The following is a 16,459-nucleotide window of genomic DNA, read 5'->3' on the forward strand; positions in this document are numbered from 1 at the left end:
ACTGGGGGGTTGGGTATAAGTAAGGAAATACTGTATTACAATGAAGTGCATCCCACTTACCCAGAATAAATGGTACATGTCACTCGATTATACACTTGACCAGTGACATTTGTGATTACATCTGCTGGGTGCAAATCTATTTAGGTATCCGTATCATCCTGGCAGCTGTAAGCGCGTGGAATCTTCTACCAAAGTCACACAGATCTGAGGTGACAGTCCCAAATGATGGAGTTGTGCTGTTAGTAACATGGTGGGTGATGCCTTTTCTCCTCAGTCAGCACCATATCTGCACCCAGCATCGAGTTAGGAAGGTAAAATGCATCTGAAATCACTTTTATGTGTAAGGCAAATATTTTATACAAAACCAGCAGTGGCAGAATGAGTAATACGTATGGCTAGGTGTCAATCCACATAAAGTAATGCAATAAAAAACCCAAAGCAGAGCACACAGTCTGTATTAGGACAGCCCCTAAGAAATGCTGGGCACCTTCTGCTTTGAGAAGTTTCAAAGGGAGCAGCCGATGTGCAGCATTTCTGCTCCTGCAGCAGAATGGTAGCACGTCCCACTGCCATTTTCTGTTGGCAGGACCTACCTCTGACGAGGAGCTGAGTGTGCTGTTCTAGCGTGTCGGTGCTGTTGTGCCTGTTCTGGGCTCTGCACTTGTAGAGGCCACTCTGTTCCTTTGTGACGCTAGTGATGACCAGTGTCAGAGAAACGGAGTAGGTGTCAGTTTTCTCGATCACGGAGTCACTGAGAGCCACCTCTGAGGAGGGGTAGTGCCAGGCCAGGTGGCTGTAGATGTACTTGGAGGCCCGGCAGGTCAGCCGGACATCATTCCCCACAATGGCTGTGACTTGTGGGTCTGTCTGCAACCCAAAAGGCACGTCTAGGGGGAAGAGAAAACATGTTTACGATTAAGTACACTGTGAAGATCTTTGGCTGCCTTGATGCAACTTGATGGTCAAATTTCACAGCCCAGCTATAACGGAACGAGCCAGTTTTAATGAGACTCGCATCTGCATGTGCAAACAGGCATTGGTGCTTGTGGATTAGGGGAATGAATGTACCTCTCGCATCCCAGTGCTGACCTGTGGTAGTCTAGCCCCCAGTATTCTAATCATTACATTGTCAAGTAATGAATTGAAAGTTTATAAATAGAAGTAGTTAATAGACTAAGAGAGTTTAATCAAGAGAGATTTCTATCCAGGTAGACAAATGGGTTCGTGAGCTCTTCTTTTTCTATCTGCAATCAGTGCTTGAAAGTATAATTGCATAAGAATAAAGAAATGTATTCCCATTTCTCAGAAGTAACCCTCCCTTTCTTCACCACTGAACAACCTTCCCAATTCTCTCTTATTTCAACAATGCTAATATTTATTTTCATCACATGTACCTTGGTGGGTATTTACTTGATCACTGAATGGATTAACTGATCTAATGATGTATAAGTCCTTGAGGGCTTTATATTTAGCAGATAAATACTTTGAAGCATAAGTCCAATCTATCCACAAAAGAGTAAGCTGTTTCTTGCCATATTTTCAGTAACTTTTCATTCCAGAAAACAAAAAAACCAAACAGTTTTACTGAAGTGGCAAAGTGAATCCATTTGAAGACAAGAAAAAATGGTTCTAAGTAGAACACCAGAGTGTGGTGACACATTCCTATTACTGCATTAGCTGCCAGAGACCTACAATTAAATTGTGTCTGAAAGACATTCTTTTCCCTTTTTATTCTGTTACTTTCAGTGATCTGTCCACCCAGCAGACCTGAAGGTAGGTGCATCAATAACTGCAGTGACCTGGAGTTATTCTTCTGTCTGTTAGGTCAGGTTTTTCAAGCAGCTGAGAGTTATGAGGAACCTCTTATAAATTTTGCCAGAAGGAGTACGGGTTTGGGATGCTTTGGGAGGACTTGCTCTGGATTACCTTCTGAACATGACCAGTGTTTGCAATAAATCTGACAGATCATTGTTTCAATACCAAGCTGTTAGGAAGATGCTTTCTCAAGCTAGGATGAAATGGATGGTACTTTGAGAAGGACAGAAGTTAAAGGGGAACAAGTATTCATTGCATTTGCAATCTGACAAATTCCATATGGGAGCTGGAATTTGGCCGGGGCTCATACTGCAAACTCTTGCAAAAAAGTTCTGCTGAAGCTATAGTTGAGCATAAATAGTGAGGCTGTTGAAATAACCAATCTGCCTTATAATAAACCATATATTATATAAAATACAAAGCCCTGAAGGAGCTTTCAGATATGATTAAAAGTCTCTGTTCTTCACAAGTCATCTGGAATAGAACCAATAAGCTTTGCTCCACCGTTTTTAAAGGCTGGCACCAGAAATGTTTTACAAAAGATCCAAAAAGAGAAGAGACCCCTCAGGCCACAGCTGTGTAAATTATTATTTTTCTTTTCTTTCCTTTTCATGAAATTTCAGTTTACTTTATGCAGTGTTTTGCTAGACTCAGTTGCTATCTTTCTTGCTTAGTGCTAGCTGTATGCTGAAACAGACTTGTTTAATGCATTCATTCTTCACATCTGATGTCCTATGGTTTGAACATGTCAAGATGATGCTTAGCAAAAAGGGGCAAAAGTCTGAGGCCAGCACAGCTTCTCTAAACAGGAAGAATTAAGGTCTAGTGAGACACTGGGATGTGGCATGAGCAGCATCTCTCCTGAATCTGTCAAACCAAGACAGGGAAAATGTGCCCTCTTATCTTGTCTTTCAGTTTCTCTTCTAAGCATTTGCTATTTGTTCCAGCAAGAGTCATAGTACTAGGGTAGATGGGTTTTCATCAGAGTCGTTAGACTCAGTTCTTTATTAAGCTCAATAGTCTGGGAGACCTCCTGAGGTCCCCACCAGCCTGAATTATCCTGTGATCCTTAGTGCTGGCTCTCAGTGAAAGTACAAAGGCATTTCAGGTAAAGTGATGAGGTAGGAATTCGATCCCATTACCTGGGGTAAAAAGAGTGAACCACTGTGAATTTGCAGGGCGGGCCAAGCCTTGGCCTTAAGTGGTTAGGCTGGCAGCCCCGTTTGCCCTTGCTTCTGCCTCTCAGGAAGCCTTTTCTTCAGGAGAATTTCTTCCTACAACTTGCAGCCCTGTTTGTTTTGCAGGGTGAGTTTTCCTGCATGGCCCTGGGAGGAAACCCACCCTGGGAGAAGGCATTGGCCTGTGTATGGCAGTGGCAGCATGGGCTGGTGTGGCCAGAGAACTCTGACATTGTGGTGCAAATTCCCCATGGATTTGATGTGTTAATTTCCAAGCCCTCAATTGCGAAGGGTGTTTGATAGTTTTGCATTGCTGCTGGACTTCACTGGTGCAGGGTTTTTCCTACCAGTTTAACATTCTGGGAGCAGAGGGCTGGCTTGTTTTTCTTACAATTTCTTCTACTGACATTTTTTATTTAGCATTTTGAATATTTTTAGCTGGAACCTGTGCTATTCTCTTCCATCTTGTTAGTCTTTCAAGAAGCTCTTTCAGCTCCAATAGAATATTCATTGATTTCATTACAGTGGAAGGAAAAAGAGAGGAAAAAAAAAGTCTCTCTTGCTCTCCTCTCTCTTTTCTCTTCCTACCTGGATTATCTGGGGAGCAACTGCAGCTTTGGGAGCACATTATAAGTCAGTTCATATCTTAGACTACTTTGCTTACACAATCCTGAACCTGAGCAGTGATTAACTTCCTCTCTCTGAACAGATACAGTGTCTTATAAGACTCCTAATAAGTTGGCTAAAAGAATGCACCATGGGGCCTTTTCTCTTTTACCAGCAGTCACCAAACATTTGTCTTTCATATTGTATTACAGTGTGGTAGCCGTGAATTTCACTCTTGACTGTGCGGGATTCCATGGCAAAATAGGGAAATAAGCCATTGGGGGAAGGTAAAAAGTCAGCATAAATCAAAAGAAAGTCTGGCTCCATTTGTATTTACAAGGAATTAATTGTTTTTAATTTCCTGTACTTTGCACAATAATCTGTGTAATTCAAAACTCCTGCTCTTTCCCAGATTCCATCCCTGTGCCTGTCAGGGTTGGGGGGGTTGCCATCAGGCATATGCATGTAGGGAGAGTGAGAAAAAGAAAGGGTGAGCCCTACTATCTGAAACAGCACAGAGCTTTTCATAAATCCTGTAAACATGTCAGGAATAAGCAAATTGAGAGTGGCGAGCAGTTGCAGAACAGCCCAGTTCATACATTGTTCTAGTATCTGATAGCAGATTTTTATCTCATGTCTGAAATATAATATTTTCTTTCTGGTAGAAATCTTTAACTCCATTTTTATGAGTTGTTTTTGCAATTGGATAAGCCCTTGAAAAAGGGCTTTTGTTATTATTTGTTATCATAATTCATTTATATTCCAAGAACATTCAGTGGTTTCATATGGGTGGGAACCCATTTTGTTGTATGTGGTATGATCATACAAAGGCTAGAATTTGATTTACTGTGGACCCACGGTAATATATAGTTGCCCTTTCCAAGGTGCAGACCAGAGATTAGAAGGTAAATACTTGCTCATGGCAGAGAATACCTCCAGGAGACATCAGGTCAGCTTTTCACAGCACTAGGAAGGTTGCAGTCTGCCTTGAGTGTACTTTGGTGTGTAACTGGTGCTGGGCAATGACATGAGGCAGTTCTGAGCATCTGATGGCTCGCCCACATTGCTTCTGCCCATAACAAAATAGTCATCTGACTTAAATGGGAACACTGGTGTCAAAACTGCAGTAGGCAAGATAGGCAGCAGACAGATTTTTTCCCCGCAAGAAACAGTAAAAAAAGCTTTACTCAAAACAAAAATACTGTTACAAGAGTTAGGCCAGGGCATGATGGATAACACTGCTACTGCATTGCTAGGGGAGTTTCTGCTGCCGTGGACAGCTTTAGGAGAGCTTCAGTGGGACACTGACAGTCGGTACATCTGCAGAAGGAGCTCGGGGAGGCTTCAGGGCTGTCACTGAATGGTAAGATTTCTCATCATGTTGTACCCCTTATATGGTTTGGTTTCAGTGTGATCTGCAAACCCTGTTGACCCTTCACCAAAATGAATTCTGCTGGCAAAGAAATGATTTAAAAATAGATACCAGTGCTATTTCTAGTATCCGTGGGAGTTTTTGTGGGGGCTCTGCAGTGGAAGAACAAAATGGCTGTTGCCATTATTCCATTGGGATAAATACATTTTTCTGAAATGAATGTGGTGGTGATGAAAACACCAGACTGAAGTAAGACACATCCCCAGAAAGCAGGTGCAGCCTGGACAACACCTGAAGTTTCCCTGTAACGCTCTGCCATGTCCTAACAAAATTTTCCAACCCTGACCTAGTAGAACAGGTTTTTAAGGGAAGAAGAGAGTTTAACCTCCGCATCATCTTTGAATTTCTTACCAGGGAGAAGTTAATTAAGGCTCAGTTCAGCCAATATGTTTGAAAGCAGCTCAGGATCCACCAGCTTGTTTGATGGTAGGAGACAATGAGAGATTAGGTTTTTAAAATCAACAAATTGCTGAATTAATTGTGGAGTCCCGCAACTGGCAGCTGTGGTGCAGAGAACAGGGCGCTGAGAAGTGCTATGAACATCTACTAGACGTTGTCCTAAAGGCCCGCACATTGCTTGTGTGCTCTCGGACTCTAACTCAGCCTTTATCTCAGCTTTTAGGTTCGATCTGCATAAAATTAATCAGCCTAGCGATTGTAAAGTGTCCTGCTTAGAGGCTTATGATTTTGGACTTACCCCATTTGGTAGCTCACAAACTGTCCCTGAATGACCCCCCCAACACTGAGACTGGGGCAACTCCTGGTGAGAGTGACCCGGCAGTCACTTAGCCTCCTCCCAGTGCACCCAGTAGAAGACAGGGTTGGTTTTTTTCATCTGTGAGGCAGACCTTCAGCAGCAGCTCTCACAGCAGCCTAGCCACTTGTTAGAGGAATATGCGTTAGTCAGCAGAGGACCACCATGGAAAGAAACTGAGCAGCAGGTCACTCTGCTGCTATTTTACTACTGCAACATGACCTACTTTAGGGTCAGGATGGCCACATTTACAAAGATTTTATTGCTTTCTAATGCATAAACACCACTATTTTTAAACACAGTGCTTACAGAAGTCAGTCATGCTCATTCAGCATCTGCCTCTTCCCCAGAATGGCACAGACTCACAAGCAAGAATAGATCTGTCTTTCCAAGCCCTTCTCACCACCCAGTCTGTTTTGGTGGAAATGCTTCCACCATAACCAATGTCAATAATTTTGCCTGATGATTCATTTCCTTCATAATTGAAATTGCATGATTAAAACATTTGTGTCTCAAAACATTGCTAGATTGATCTTAATATAAAAAATCTGAAATATTAGCTCACTGGGGGGGGGGAAACACCTACATAATTTAATTATTAAAATAAAACATAGTTATAAAACATAGCTGTAAAAGGTGCATGCAACTCTTTCAATCTGACCTTATGCTGGTTGCTTATTTGGTGGCTGCAGCACTGCTTTTAGCCACCAAGTATTACAAAGGACTGTGAACAGCTTGGGAACATACGGCTTCAAGTAACCCATCCAAACATAACAGCTGGCAGAATTCAGAGCAGAAACAAACCCATGTAAAGACTTCACACTTGGAAGTGGAGAAGTGTGAAATTAATAGCTGGTCTTCAGCCTGCCTTGGACATCTCAAGGACCTGTTATGTCTGAGCTGTATCTCCCAGAAGTGTAGCTTGCAAGGCTTTTTCCTAAGTAAATAAGCGTTAAGGCTTTGGAAAATAGAGGCCTAAACCCTCTTCTGTCTCCTAAGGCATTGGGGTAGTGCAAAGAAGCTGTAAATAGAGGTGAAATCTTTCCCCCATATGGCACCAGCTTCATCATTGTTGGATCACATTTTTTGCATCAGCACTTCTGTGTAGTAAGATCGGTAACAATGTTTAGTGAGCCCTATTTTGGTTAGCCCGATTTGAAACATGCTGAATTGCTCTAGAGTAATGGAGTTAAACACAGGAGACGAGAGACAGAGGAGTCCAGAGCACTGCCACCAGCTAGCTTCGCCCTCGGAACTTGCTTCATGGGGAAGAAACCAAGTAGTGAGAGTCAGACATTTACCTTCAAGGACACTTCTGTACTCTTTGTTCTAAAAATTGTTATTTTGATGCAAATTCTACCAGCCAACATCCACTCACCCAGAAAGTGAGCGCAGAAACGATTCAGTTTGTTCTGGTTAAGCACTTGAACAAGGCTGTCCCTGGACTCTTCTCTTTTTTTAACCTCCCATCTCTCCTAAAAGCATTATGTAGGTCTTGATCTCACTACTAAAGAATTTCTGTGTTGAAAGGTTAAGCAGATATTTGTTTGGATTTGTGTTCTTTGAAGAAATAGTGTGTCCACCTCCTCCCTCCTTAAAGGGCACTAGAAAGGCTAATTGCTCAGGCAGGGATCCAATGTCACAACTCCCAGTGATATCAGCCCCGGATTAGGTCTGAATATTGGCCTTGCTCACCTTTGCTGTATTTGCTGATTTCATTGGAGACTAACCATTCTCCTGAGTCAGGGAGAGGCTTCAGGCCTTTGGAAGACTACAAAGAACTTAGTTTTTGCTAGAGGTTTCATGAGGACAGCGCTCAAATGTCATGAGTGTTGCTTTAAGACACAGGCAGCTAGACTCAGGGTCTGCAACTGCAGCTTGAAAAGGGCAGAAGGGGCAGCAGGTCTGATGCTGGACATGTCAAACCCAGCTGCACACTGACACAGGACCCAAACTCTCATGTGGTGAAGAGCCTGGGACTGTGATTAGGAGTGCTCTGAAAACACAACATGCAGGGGTTCCTAGAAGTTTTAATGAGCACTCACCAGCCATATAAAACTCTTCAGGTAAGTCAAATCGTCAGCATCTAGTTTTTGCGTAGTGTCTCTTGTGTTGTTTACCTGAGACGTAGAATTTAATGCTCCTCTCTTCTTCGCCAACCTTGTTTGAAGCCACACAGTAATAGATTCCTGATGCACTGCTGTTTTCCGTAGTTAGCGTGCTCACAATCTGCCAAGCAAAGAGAGAAAAATTAAAGGCTTTGAGCATAGTGTAGGCTTAGCAGACAGAATAGTGGATAAGTATTATGGTAGAAAAACAGTTAACAAAGGAGTTTTGAGTAGAGTGAAGCTCACAGACAGAAAAGTGCTTTATTAGCTGTTTGGTCTCTCATCTTATATCACCTCAGCCCAGTTAATTCTCTTCCCTCCTCATTCCTAAACCTTCCCTTCTTTTCTTCCTGTCTTGCCAGTGAAAAGCAGGGCCTCTCTTTGACACACTGTCAGGGTCTTTGTGTGACAACATCAGCAAAAAGCTAAAGTGAAGGACCTGGAAGATTCATCTAAGACACTGGAAATGCAGTCCTACATCCATCTATTTTCTTTTCTTCTTTTCAGTTATGGTTTCTGTGGGTAACAGGACGCCCACGTTTGCAGGGGAAGCAGGTCATTCATAGGGATGTGGTATAAAGAATAGCGCAGGACTTTGCTTTGCTTTGCTACAACCCCAGAGAAGAGAGGGAGAGATGTGGCCCCTTTGGGCCACAGCTCACTCTTACAAATTGTGTTTAGAAGCCTCTTGATTCCATAACCCTTCCTCAGAGCCTTACCAGAACTCATGCATAGGTAAGAAAGCTCTGGAGAAGCTGCCTGTGCTAAGGCACTTGGCAAATGCAGAAAGAAAGGGCGGATCATGAAGGAGAAGCAAGGAACGCTTGTCCTGAGCTGCATCACACAGAAAAAGGAAGTGGTTCAGTTACTCGTGGGGCTGAACTCAAATGCATCCTTAAGAACTTGTTCCTTGAACACCTTAATCCCCTGCTCCTCCATAGGGCCTTCTTAGTGAGGAGCCAGCCATATGGCACTCCCCCGTCCCTGTCATGATGCAACATCACAGGTTCCTGGAGGACTATCCATAGGTCATGGCTTTAATTAGTTCAAGTGCTTCCTTTGGTCTCCTAGCAAGAAAGCAGGGTCTAACCCACCAAGACAGAGATGTTCGTGCAAGATTACTTTGCTTCCCCTGCAGCCATTCACCTGAGGATCCCTGAGCCCTCACATTTGGAACAAATATCACTTTCTTTGCTATCCTCTCTAAGGACTTTGAGAATCAAAACTTATAACACCCTCTGGCCCTTTGTGCTTATCTCCAGAGAGTGCTTTGAAGTGCACAAAAGCATCTCTGGACTTTCTTTTTAATATCCTAAACTAAACTGACACAAGACTTTCCTTTACTCCTCATAAAGCTGCACCATGAATGTGTCTATAGCTGTGCGGGATGTATTTTCAGAGAGTTATTTAAGATTCTCTGAGCTTTGGCACTTTAAATCCTGTAGGGAAATGAGTTTCAAAGGTTTTGATCCGGTGTGCATTTTACATTCTAATGGGGAACATTTTCAGCAGAATAACGAGTAACTGGAAAAGTATCTACTTTTCATGGGCACCAAACACAGAAATTAACCAAGAATAGGGACAAACCAAATTTAGGGGTGAAAACAGGAGACCGGTAAACCCAGCTCCCTCTGGTGTCCACCAGAGAAAGAGCTGTGGAGTTCTGGTTTATTTCTGATGCGAAACTAACTCTAACTTGGATACCCACCCAGCGCAGCAATCTGCTCCTCCTCCTTTTTCTATTCCTGTAGCAGTGGGCCTAATGCCACAGGTTATTAACAAACACATGTTCAGAGCGCTACCCCTGACTTTAAGCAGTAGACACTGCCTTGTGAATTACTGCTGAATCAGGACCAAGATCTTTCTTCTCGTGATTACTGGGTCTTAGAATTTTATATTTGGCAATAGAGAAAGCCAGTATAAATGTATGTGCTGAGAGCAGAAGGGGATAAATTTGGACGGCTATTTAACAGCTATTAGTCTTGCTAAGTGACAACTCTAGATGGGAAGTTGCAGATAATACTGTAAAAGCTGGTTATAATTGTAAAGGGGAGTGTAATTATCCATCTTGGAACATGTCCAAAGTGTTAGGGGTGACACTGTGATTCTTCTAAAAACTGATGCAATGCGTCAAGCTGGGTTTGGTGTCCTAGAGGTAAATGCACACATACACTCGTGAACACACACAGATGCTAATGTCTCTACCTACGTAACTCAAGAAAAGTCTGACATGGTAGTGGGAAAAAAAAGAGCAAACAGCTATACCAAGACCTCATCTTAGCTAATCTCAATTGTGTCTAGATGTGAAGGTGAAAAAGACGTTAAAATGATGGTGGGAAACAATATGGGGACAAATTCTTGGGAAAAATTTACTGAGGAGAGAAAGTAATTTTCTTGTTTGTATGCTTAAAATCACTGTTAGGCACTTGGATACCAGTTTGCTAGCCACCTGAGCACAAGAGATAATGCACTTTACTGTTTTGTCTTAGAACTAGCACCTCCCAGAGTCCTCCAAAATGTGACTTTTAAACCAGCAGCATCCAGCAGAGAAATATGTATTATTTCAGAGCCAGAAATGAAGGATTTTGAGTGAATTTCTTATAATAAGATTAATCTCTTGAAATCATTATGCATCAGCTTTTCACTCCAGCAGCGTGCTCCCAGATAAATCCCTGGGATGGGGTGTCCAATTATCTTTCCAGCATCTTAAATAAAGTTCTCAGTTGGCAGACTAGCCAAATCCTGGTTTAGTCCTCAACAGAGTGATGCTTTGGAACACTAACATGCTGTACCAAAAGGCACCTAAGTCTTCCTTCCCTCTATGAGACCACACAGTTTTGTCTTTTACCAAAAGGACCCTGAAAGAAACCAGGAAGCCAGCAGTGGTATGTGCTTTTTGACCTATCTGTAGATCAAAGATATCCCACTGAGATCAATCAAGGAGATCTCATTGAAAAGTAACATAATATTCACAGTGCTGGTATTTTGGCAGTTGTTCACCACCTGTTACTATAGGCAGCCCAAGTTGAACAAACTTGAAAATTTGAAATTTGTCTGTACTTGGTCATAGTGGCAGGTAGGGGGAGGGATATTGTTCTTCCAAATGCCAACCCTATACTTTCGGTGCAACCATTTCAAGGAAAGTCTGCAAAAAGGAGTTGAATGAGAAAATGGTTTGAACTCGAGCAATCTCGAGGAGTAGGAATTTTTTCCCATGTTTGACAGTGAGAACTGTTAGCAGACTTCTCTCTCAGTGGAGTGGCACAATCCCAGCACCTGGGGACCTTTAGTATAGAGTGGAAAAAATTCTGAGGGAATAATCTACTTTGTGTGCTTAGTCCATGCACCTGGCAAAGTATTTTCCATTCCTGGAATCAGAGCCAGGATAGAAACCTTTGAGACACATCAGCATTTGCTGCTTCTAGACTCATGAAATCACAGAAGGACCTTAACTGCACGGGACCGCTGGTGGCCTCCTGTCTGACAGAGCACAGCACTTTCTGCTAAGCCTAAATAACGATGCTGATGTGAAACCTACAATTGCCTTGGGACATGGTATGTCGTCAGTGAAATTACTATTCCTGAACTATTCACAGCCTGGGAGTTAGCACTTTCAGTTTACCTTCCACTCCTCTAGTCAAAAGCAGTTCAGACTAAATGACACGTTGACCCTTGCCAAAATACTCCGGCCACAAGTGGTAGCACAGACTATGTGGCTGTTCAGTCCTTAGCTTCTGTGCAGACTACGCTGGAACCAATGGTAATTAATAACAAATTATTGGCATGTGATGTCTAGACATCTTCCTAGTGGGAGCTGGACTGAGATGCTGTGAGTTCACTGCATACCAAACTCCAGCCACCCTCCCGACCAGATTCGATTGCCTGTGTTGAATTTGGAAGTAAAGGGCTCCATTTCCTACTACTTAACCTAAAGGCCACCCAATACCCTGAGCCCAAAGAAGGGATTATTAGCTAATAAATAATTACTATAAAAGAATAAATGAAGTTTAAAACTCGGTAAGAAAAGAAATAAAATGACTGATCTCTGAAGAACAGCTATGACAAGTAAATAGACATTGCTGCTGGGAAAACTCATAATGGAATAGTTCAATAAAGTCCATATGTCTTGCACTGTAATGTTCCCGAACTGATAAAACCAAGCTATTTTAGAAGCAGCCAAATAACATTCCACAGCCATATACCATGAGTGTTTTAAGACATCTTGTAGTAAGGACAGAGCAGCAAGACCTTTTTTTAAGCTGGAGCCAGCATGAATTAATATATCTTGTTACTCCTTGCTTTCTCTTTCCTTTGTCTAAGCCCTCCCTCCAACAGCTTTAGTGAACGATTCTTCTCTCTTTCACTTCGTTAGCTGTATGTGGGCGAGGATGAGGACTAGAAACGTGGGTGGAAAACTTCTCAGCTGTCTAACTCTGGCAGAGCTGGGATGGAGGTGGCTAGAGGAAGATGAAATTATAGGAACTTCACCAGAGACCCTGCAAAGAAAATACTCAACTATCTCCCAATCCATCTACTTGAATGGCACAGAATAACACTTATTTTTATAGCCTGACAATTCTGATCCATGATCTTATTTCATTCATTCAAAACATGCTAAAGGATGGACTGAGAACAAGTGATAACAGAAGTCTGTGAGTTCACTGAGAGCTTCTAGGGTTTGCTCTCATCTCTGGCAGTGGGTGTTTCTCTCCCTGGAAAATGCGAACAGTCCTTGCCTTCCTCACAGAGTATGGTGGAGGTGATGTAGTGCTGCGTGATCCAGAGAGGTGCCGGATGGGGCAGGAAATGGGGGAAGACCAGAGGTTTGAGGTGCCTCTGGAGGAACTGGGACACATTTCTAGTACGGAGGGACTGATTGCTCTCCGACACTAGGTCTGGTGGGTAGGTGCTGGCTAGTCACGAGCAATTACCATCCCCATGCTTCTTGCTTGCACCCACTGATTGCAGCTAATGAATTCAAGAGAGCGGGGAAGACAGAGGGCCATTTCTTATGTCCCTGCTGCTAGCCAGGCTCTCTCAAGAAGACTTGCCAAGGACAGCGGAGTAGTCCATGTGCTCCTGTGCTTGACTAGTGCCTGAAACATCTGGGCTAGTCTCCAAAGAGAATTGACACTTTGTTCCAAAACCCAGCTGTGTGCCTGTTCACCTTCCCCTGCCAGCGACTAATGTGACAAGGCTTGTGGGAGCTCACTGAGACGGGCACACACACAGGATGATGGATCTAAATAGCTGAGCTGCTCACATACTTTTCACCAAATGCATCCCACTGCTCTAATGTAGTCTTTTTGTTCCTTCAAGAGGTTTAAACCTGGCATTTTGGGGTCAATTTTCTTGAATGGTTATGAATTTCACCAGCAAAAGAGATATATGAGTTCCACTGCAGAAACTGCCACGTGGCCAGGCCACTCTCTCATATATACATGAAAGGGAGAAAGGAGATGAAAAGAAACCCCAACGAGGACTCAGTTATGTATGGATCTTGCTGTTCCTTTCTGCTGTGCCCTGTTCTCCCAAGCTCAGACCAGTATGTTCAGTTCACTAACTGGAAAGTAAATAAAATAGCAACCTAGCTCCTTGCAACTTGAAGAGGAAATTCAGGCACTTTGTGCAATCGAGGGTGTTTCACCTGGTGTTAAAAAGCAGTCTTCAGAGATAGCTACACAGTAGTCTAAATCATGAAGTGAAAAGTTCAATATTGACTCAAAACCGCCAGGAAAATTAAACTAGCACGATGCAATTGCCTCAACCACTGTTTGACCAAAACTTCAGTGAAGTACATCATAACATTAACAATAACCACATGCTTTTCTATAGGAATGAGACTCAGCCTTTAGAAGAGAGGAGGGGATGAAATTCACCTCTGTCTGTGGAATAATAGTAGAATAATCATTATGATGAAGATGGCAAGACACCTCAATTTTACATGCTACTTATGTCAAATAGATGTCTAAAGATCTTAGCGGTCTGCTGAAAAAATCCTTGCTTGCTGCCCTGCAAGCTACCTTTTGAGCAAGATACTGCATCTGGTAATTTCTGGGGTTTGTTCCCATATTCTTAGCAGCTCTAAAAAGTGAATGCAGTTTTTCATCTGTTGCTGAACCAGCATGTATTGTCACAGTTCTTCAAGGGTAAACTCTAGGGATGCTGAGAAATCTTAGAGACAAGGTAAATTCTACCTTCTGCTTGGAGACTCCAGCTATCATTGGACAGGCTCAATTCACACAGGAAAAATAACCAATCTCTGCTAATCCTGGCTTCATAACACAGTCAATAAAAGCCACGCTCGGTCAGACTCCAACATCTTTATTATTTCATCTGGCTAGTCAATGCAGATGAATTACTTGCTAGGACATGGTGGGAATGGATTGGCCTGTTTCCTGTCTATTCCATTTCTGGTGGGAATAATGACTGATAAAACACAAGGAAAAGCCTGAAGACTGTGAGTTTTCATCAGTGTCTTCTTTTGAATTATATTCTATTATCTAAAGACGCCACATAACACAGATAGCCTTGGACTTTAGGAGGGGGGAAGGAGAGGAATTGTCTGCTAATGTAAGCAAGGGAGACAAAGTGCTGAAACCTGAGATTCATAAAATCTACTTTTATTAATTTGAATAAATCTTAATCAGGACATAAAAATCATTAGGAAACACCTCAGCATGCATTTTCAACCAGTGGATCAGCAGGAGATTAAAATAATGAATATACTATAAACTGTAAAATTATGTGGCTTGTAAAAAAGTATTTTTATGAAACTTTAATAACAAAATATGTAAAAGCTTAACTTAAAGGGTTGTAGGCTGAGCTTTTGAATATGTCTAAAAAATGAACACTTCAGGGTGCCTGGAGTCTATAGGCAGAGCAGAGATGTCTGTGCAGGACAGAGCAGAGGTGGCTGTGCAGGGCACAGTGACAGGGCAGCCTCAGAGTCATTTCTGGTACTAATGTGTGAGCAGCAGCAAAGCTCTTAGGGTGCAAGAGGAGTCCTGAGGGCTGCGCGGGGGCCTTGTACTGAGGTACCCTCATGGTCCTCATTTCCACTAAGCAGTTGCACCCCCCTTCTCCTAGCCCTCTAGTGCCCACCACGTCTTACAGGCAGGAAACTCAGGCACATGGTGGTGTCCGGACTGACCTGTGGGTAGGTGCTGGGGAGTTCTCTGCGGGAGCGGAGCGCTATTTCTCCTCTGACTGCTGTACCTGGAGATCACTGCACCTTTTCTTTCTAGGGGAATTAGGTGATAGGGGAAAGCTGGGAAGTCCAGTCCCTAATCCTGCATCAACATAGACTGAGGATGAGTTTGGACTGCCCTGCTGCATCCCGGAGCTCTGTGGTGCTCCTGAACCACCACATTCAGAGACTGCAGCCAGATCCCTTCCTAAGCCCACTAGCAGGCTAAAATTTCACCCAGTTACATATTTGCCTCAGCAAAACTCTTAAAAGAAGAAATGGTAGTGGTGTACATATGCATAAAACAAAGAAAAAGGGTTACAATGTTATGTTGTTGAGGTGTGTTACTATCCTATATGTGGGACAATTCAGCAATTAACAGGTATTTTTTATCATAGCAATTGTGAAACCCTTCACTTTTGTATGGGGGACTAACATAACTTTAAGACCAATTATCAGGTGTAAACTAAGGTCTTGGACACCAGATTGTATATTTAGACAGACTGTCTATAATGGAGAGAAACAGTAGCCATGAGAGCTGCAAAAATCTTGTCAGTCCATGCAGCAACTGAAAATCCTTAGAAAAGGAAGAAACTTGTAAGTACACGTCACCAACCCCAGTTTTTTACAAGTAATTAGCACCTTGTAGGTAGTTGCTTTTACCCAAGCTCTAAAATTATTAGAGAACACATTAAAAGCAGAGCTTAAGGGGCACTATGCCATCTAAATAACCCAACTTATAAATATCTTCCAGCAAGGGGAAAACTCAGGAATGAGATGTGAACACTGATTTTCTCCTTCCCAGCCCAACCTCCATGTTTTCGGAGCTCTGCTTTAGATTATGTTTAGAGCTGGAAAGTCTCCATGAGAAAGAGCAGATGGCTAAGGCACTGATCCTGCCAGATGCTGATTTAGTCTGGACCCTATCCAGAAGGGCACTTTAGCTTCGTGCTTAACTTTAAGCATGGGAGTAGCCCAAGAATCATCGTATGCTTAAAGGTGTGCCACGATACGAACTGCAGCATTCAGCACCTTGCAGGATTAGGCACTAAACTATCTGGAGCATCCACCTCAAAACCTGTAGCAGTAAAACCACTCCTAAAGCCACAAACCTCTGCAAGTCCAAGAGGGGCAAAACAACTGCCTGAGCCAGACCACAGCATCTTCTCCAAGGCAGAGCCAGAAGTCTGGGAATCTACCGCAGAACAGCTGCAGCAGTTTCTCAAGGATTAGCATGGATGCGTGTAAACAGTATCAGTCAGTACCACCACAGGTACCTGGGAGGCATTTAACAGATAATTCATGGCTGGGATCTTTGCAGTTCACTCAGGAAGCAGCTCCCAGTGCTGTTTGGAAGGGGAAGCAGGCAGGGAAGTG

General features: G+C 42.9%; 1 protein-coding gene across 2 annotated transcripts in view; it reads right to left on the minus strand.

Annotated features, from left to right (window-relative positions):
- LOC308054021 (vascular endothelial growth factor receptor kdr-like) overlaps window positions 1-16,459 on the minus strand; it is a 141,352-nt gene that overhangs the window by 43,132 nt on the left and 81,761 nt on the right. For both annotated transcript variants that reach the window (XM_080366144.1, XM_080366143.1), the window contains exons 12-13: window positions 7,906-8,014; window positions 594-887 (exon numbers count right to left, since the gene is read on the minus strand). In XM_080366144.1, coding sequence (XP_080222270.1) covers window positions 594-887; window positions 7,906-8,014 — 403 coding nt within the window. The remainder of the gene's footprint in view (window positions 1-593; window positions 888-7,905; window positions 8,015-16,459) is intronic.

Source organism: Falco punctatus (assembly GCF_963210335.1).
Source record: "Falco punctatus genome assembly, chromosome: 15".
Lineage (NCBI taxonomy): Eukaryota > Metazoa > Chordata > Aves > Falconiformes > Falconidae > Falco > Falco punctatus.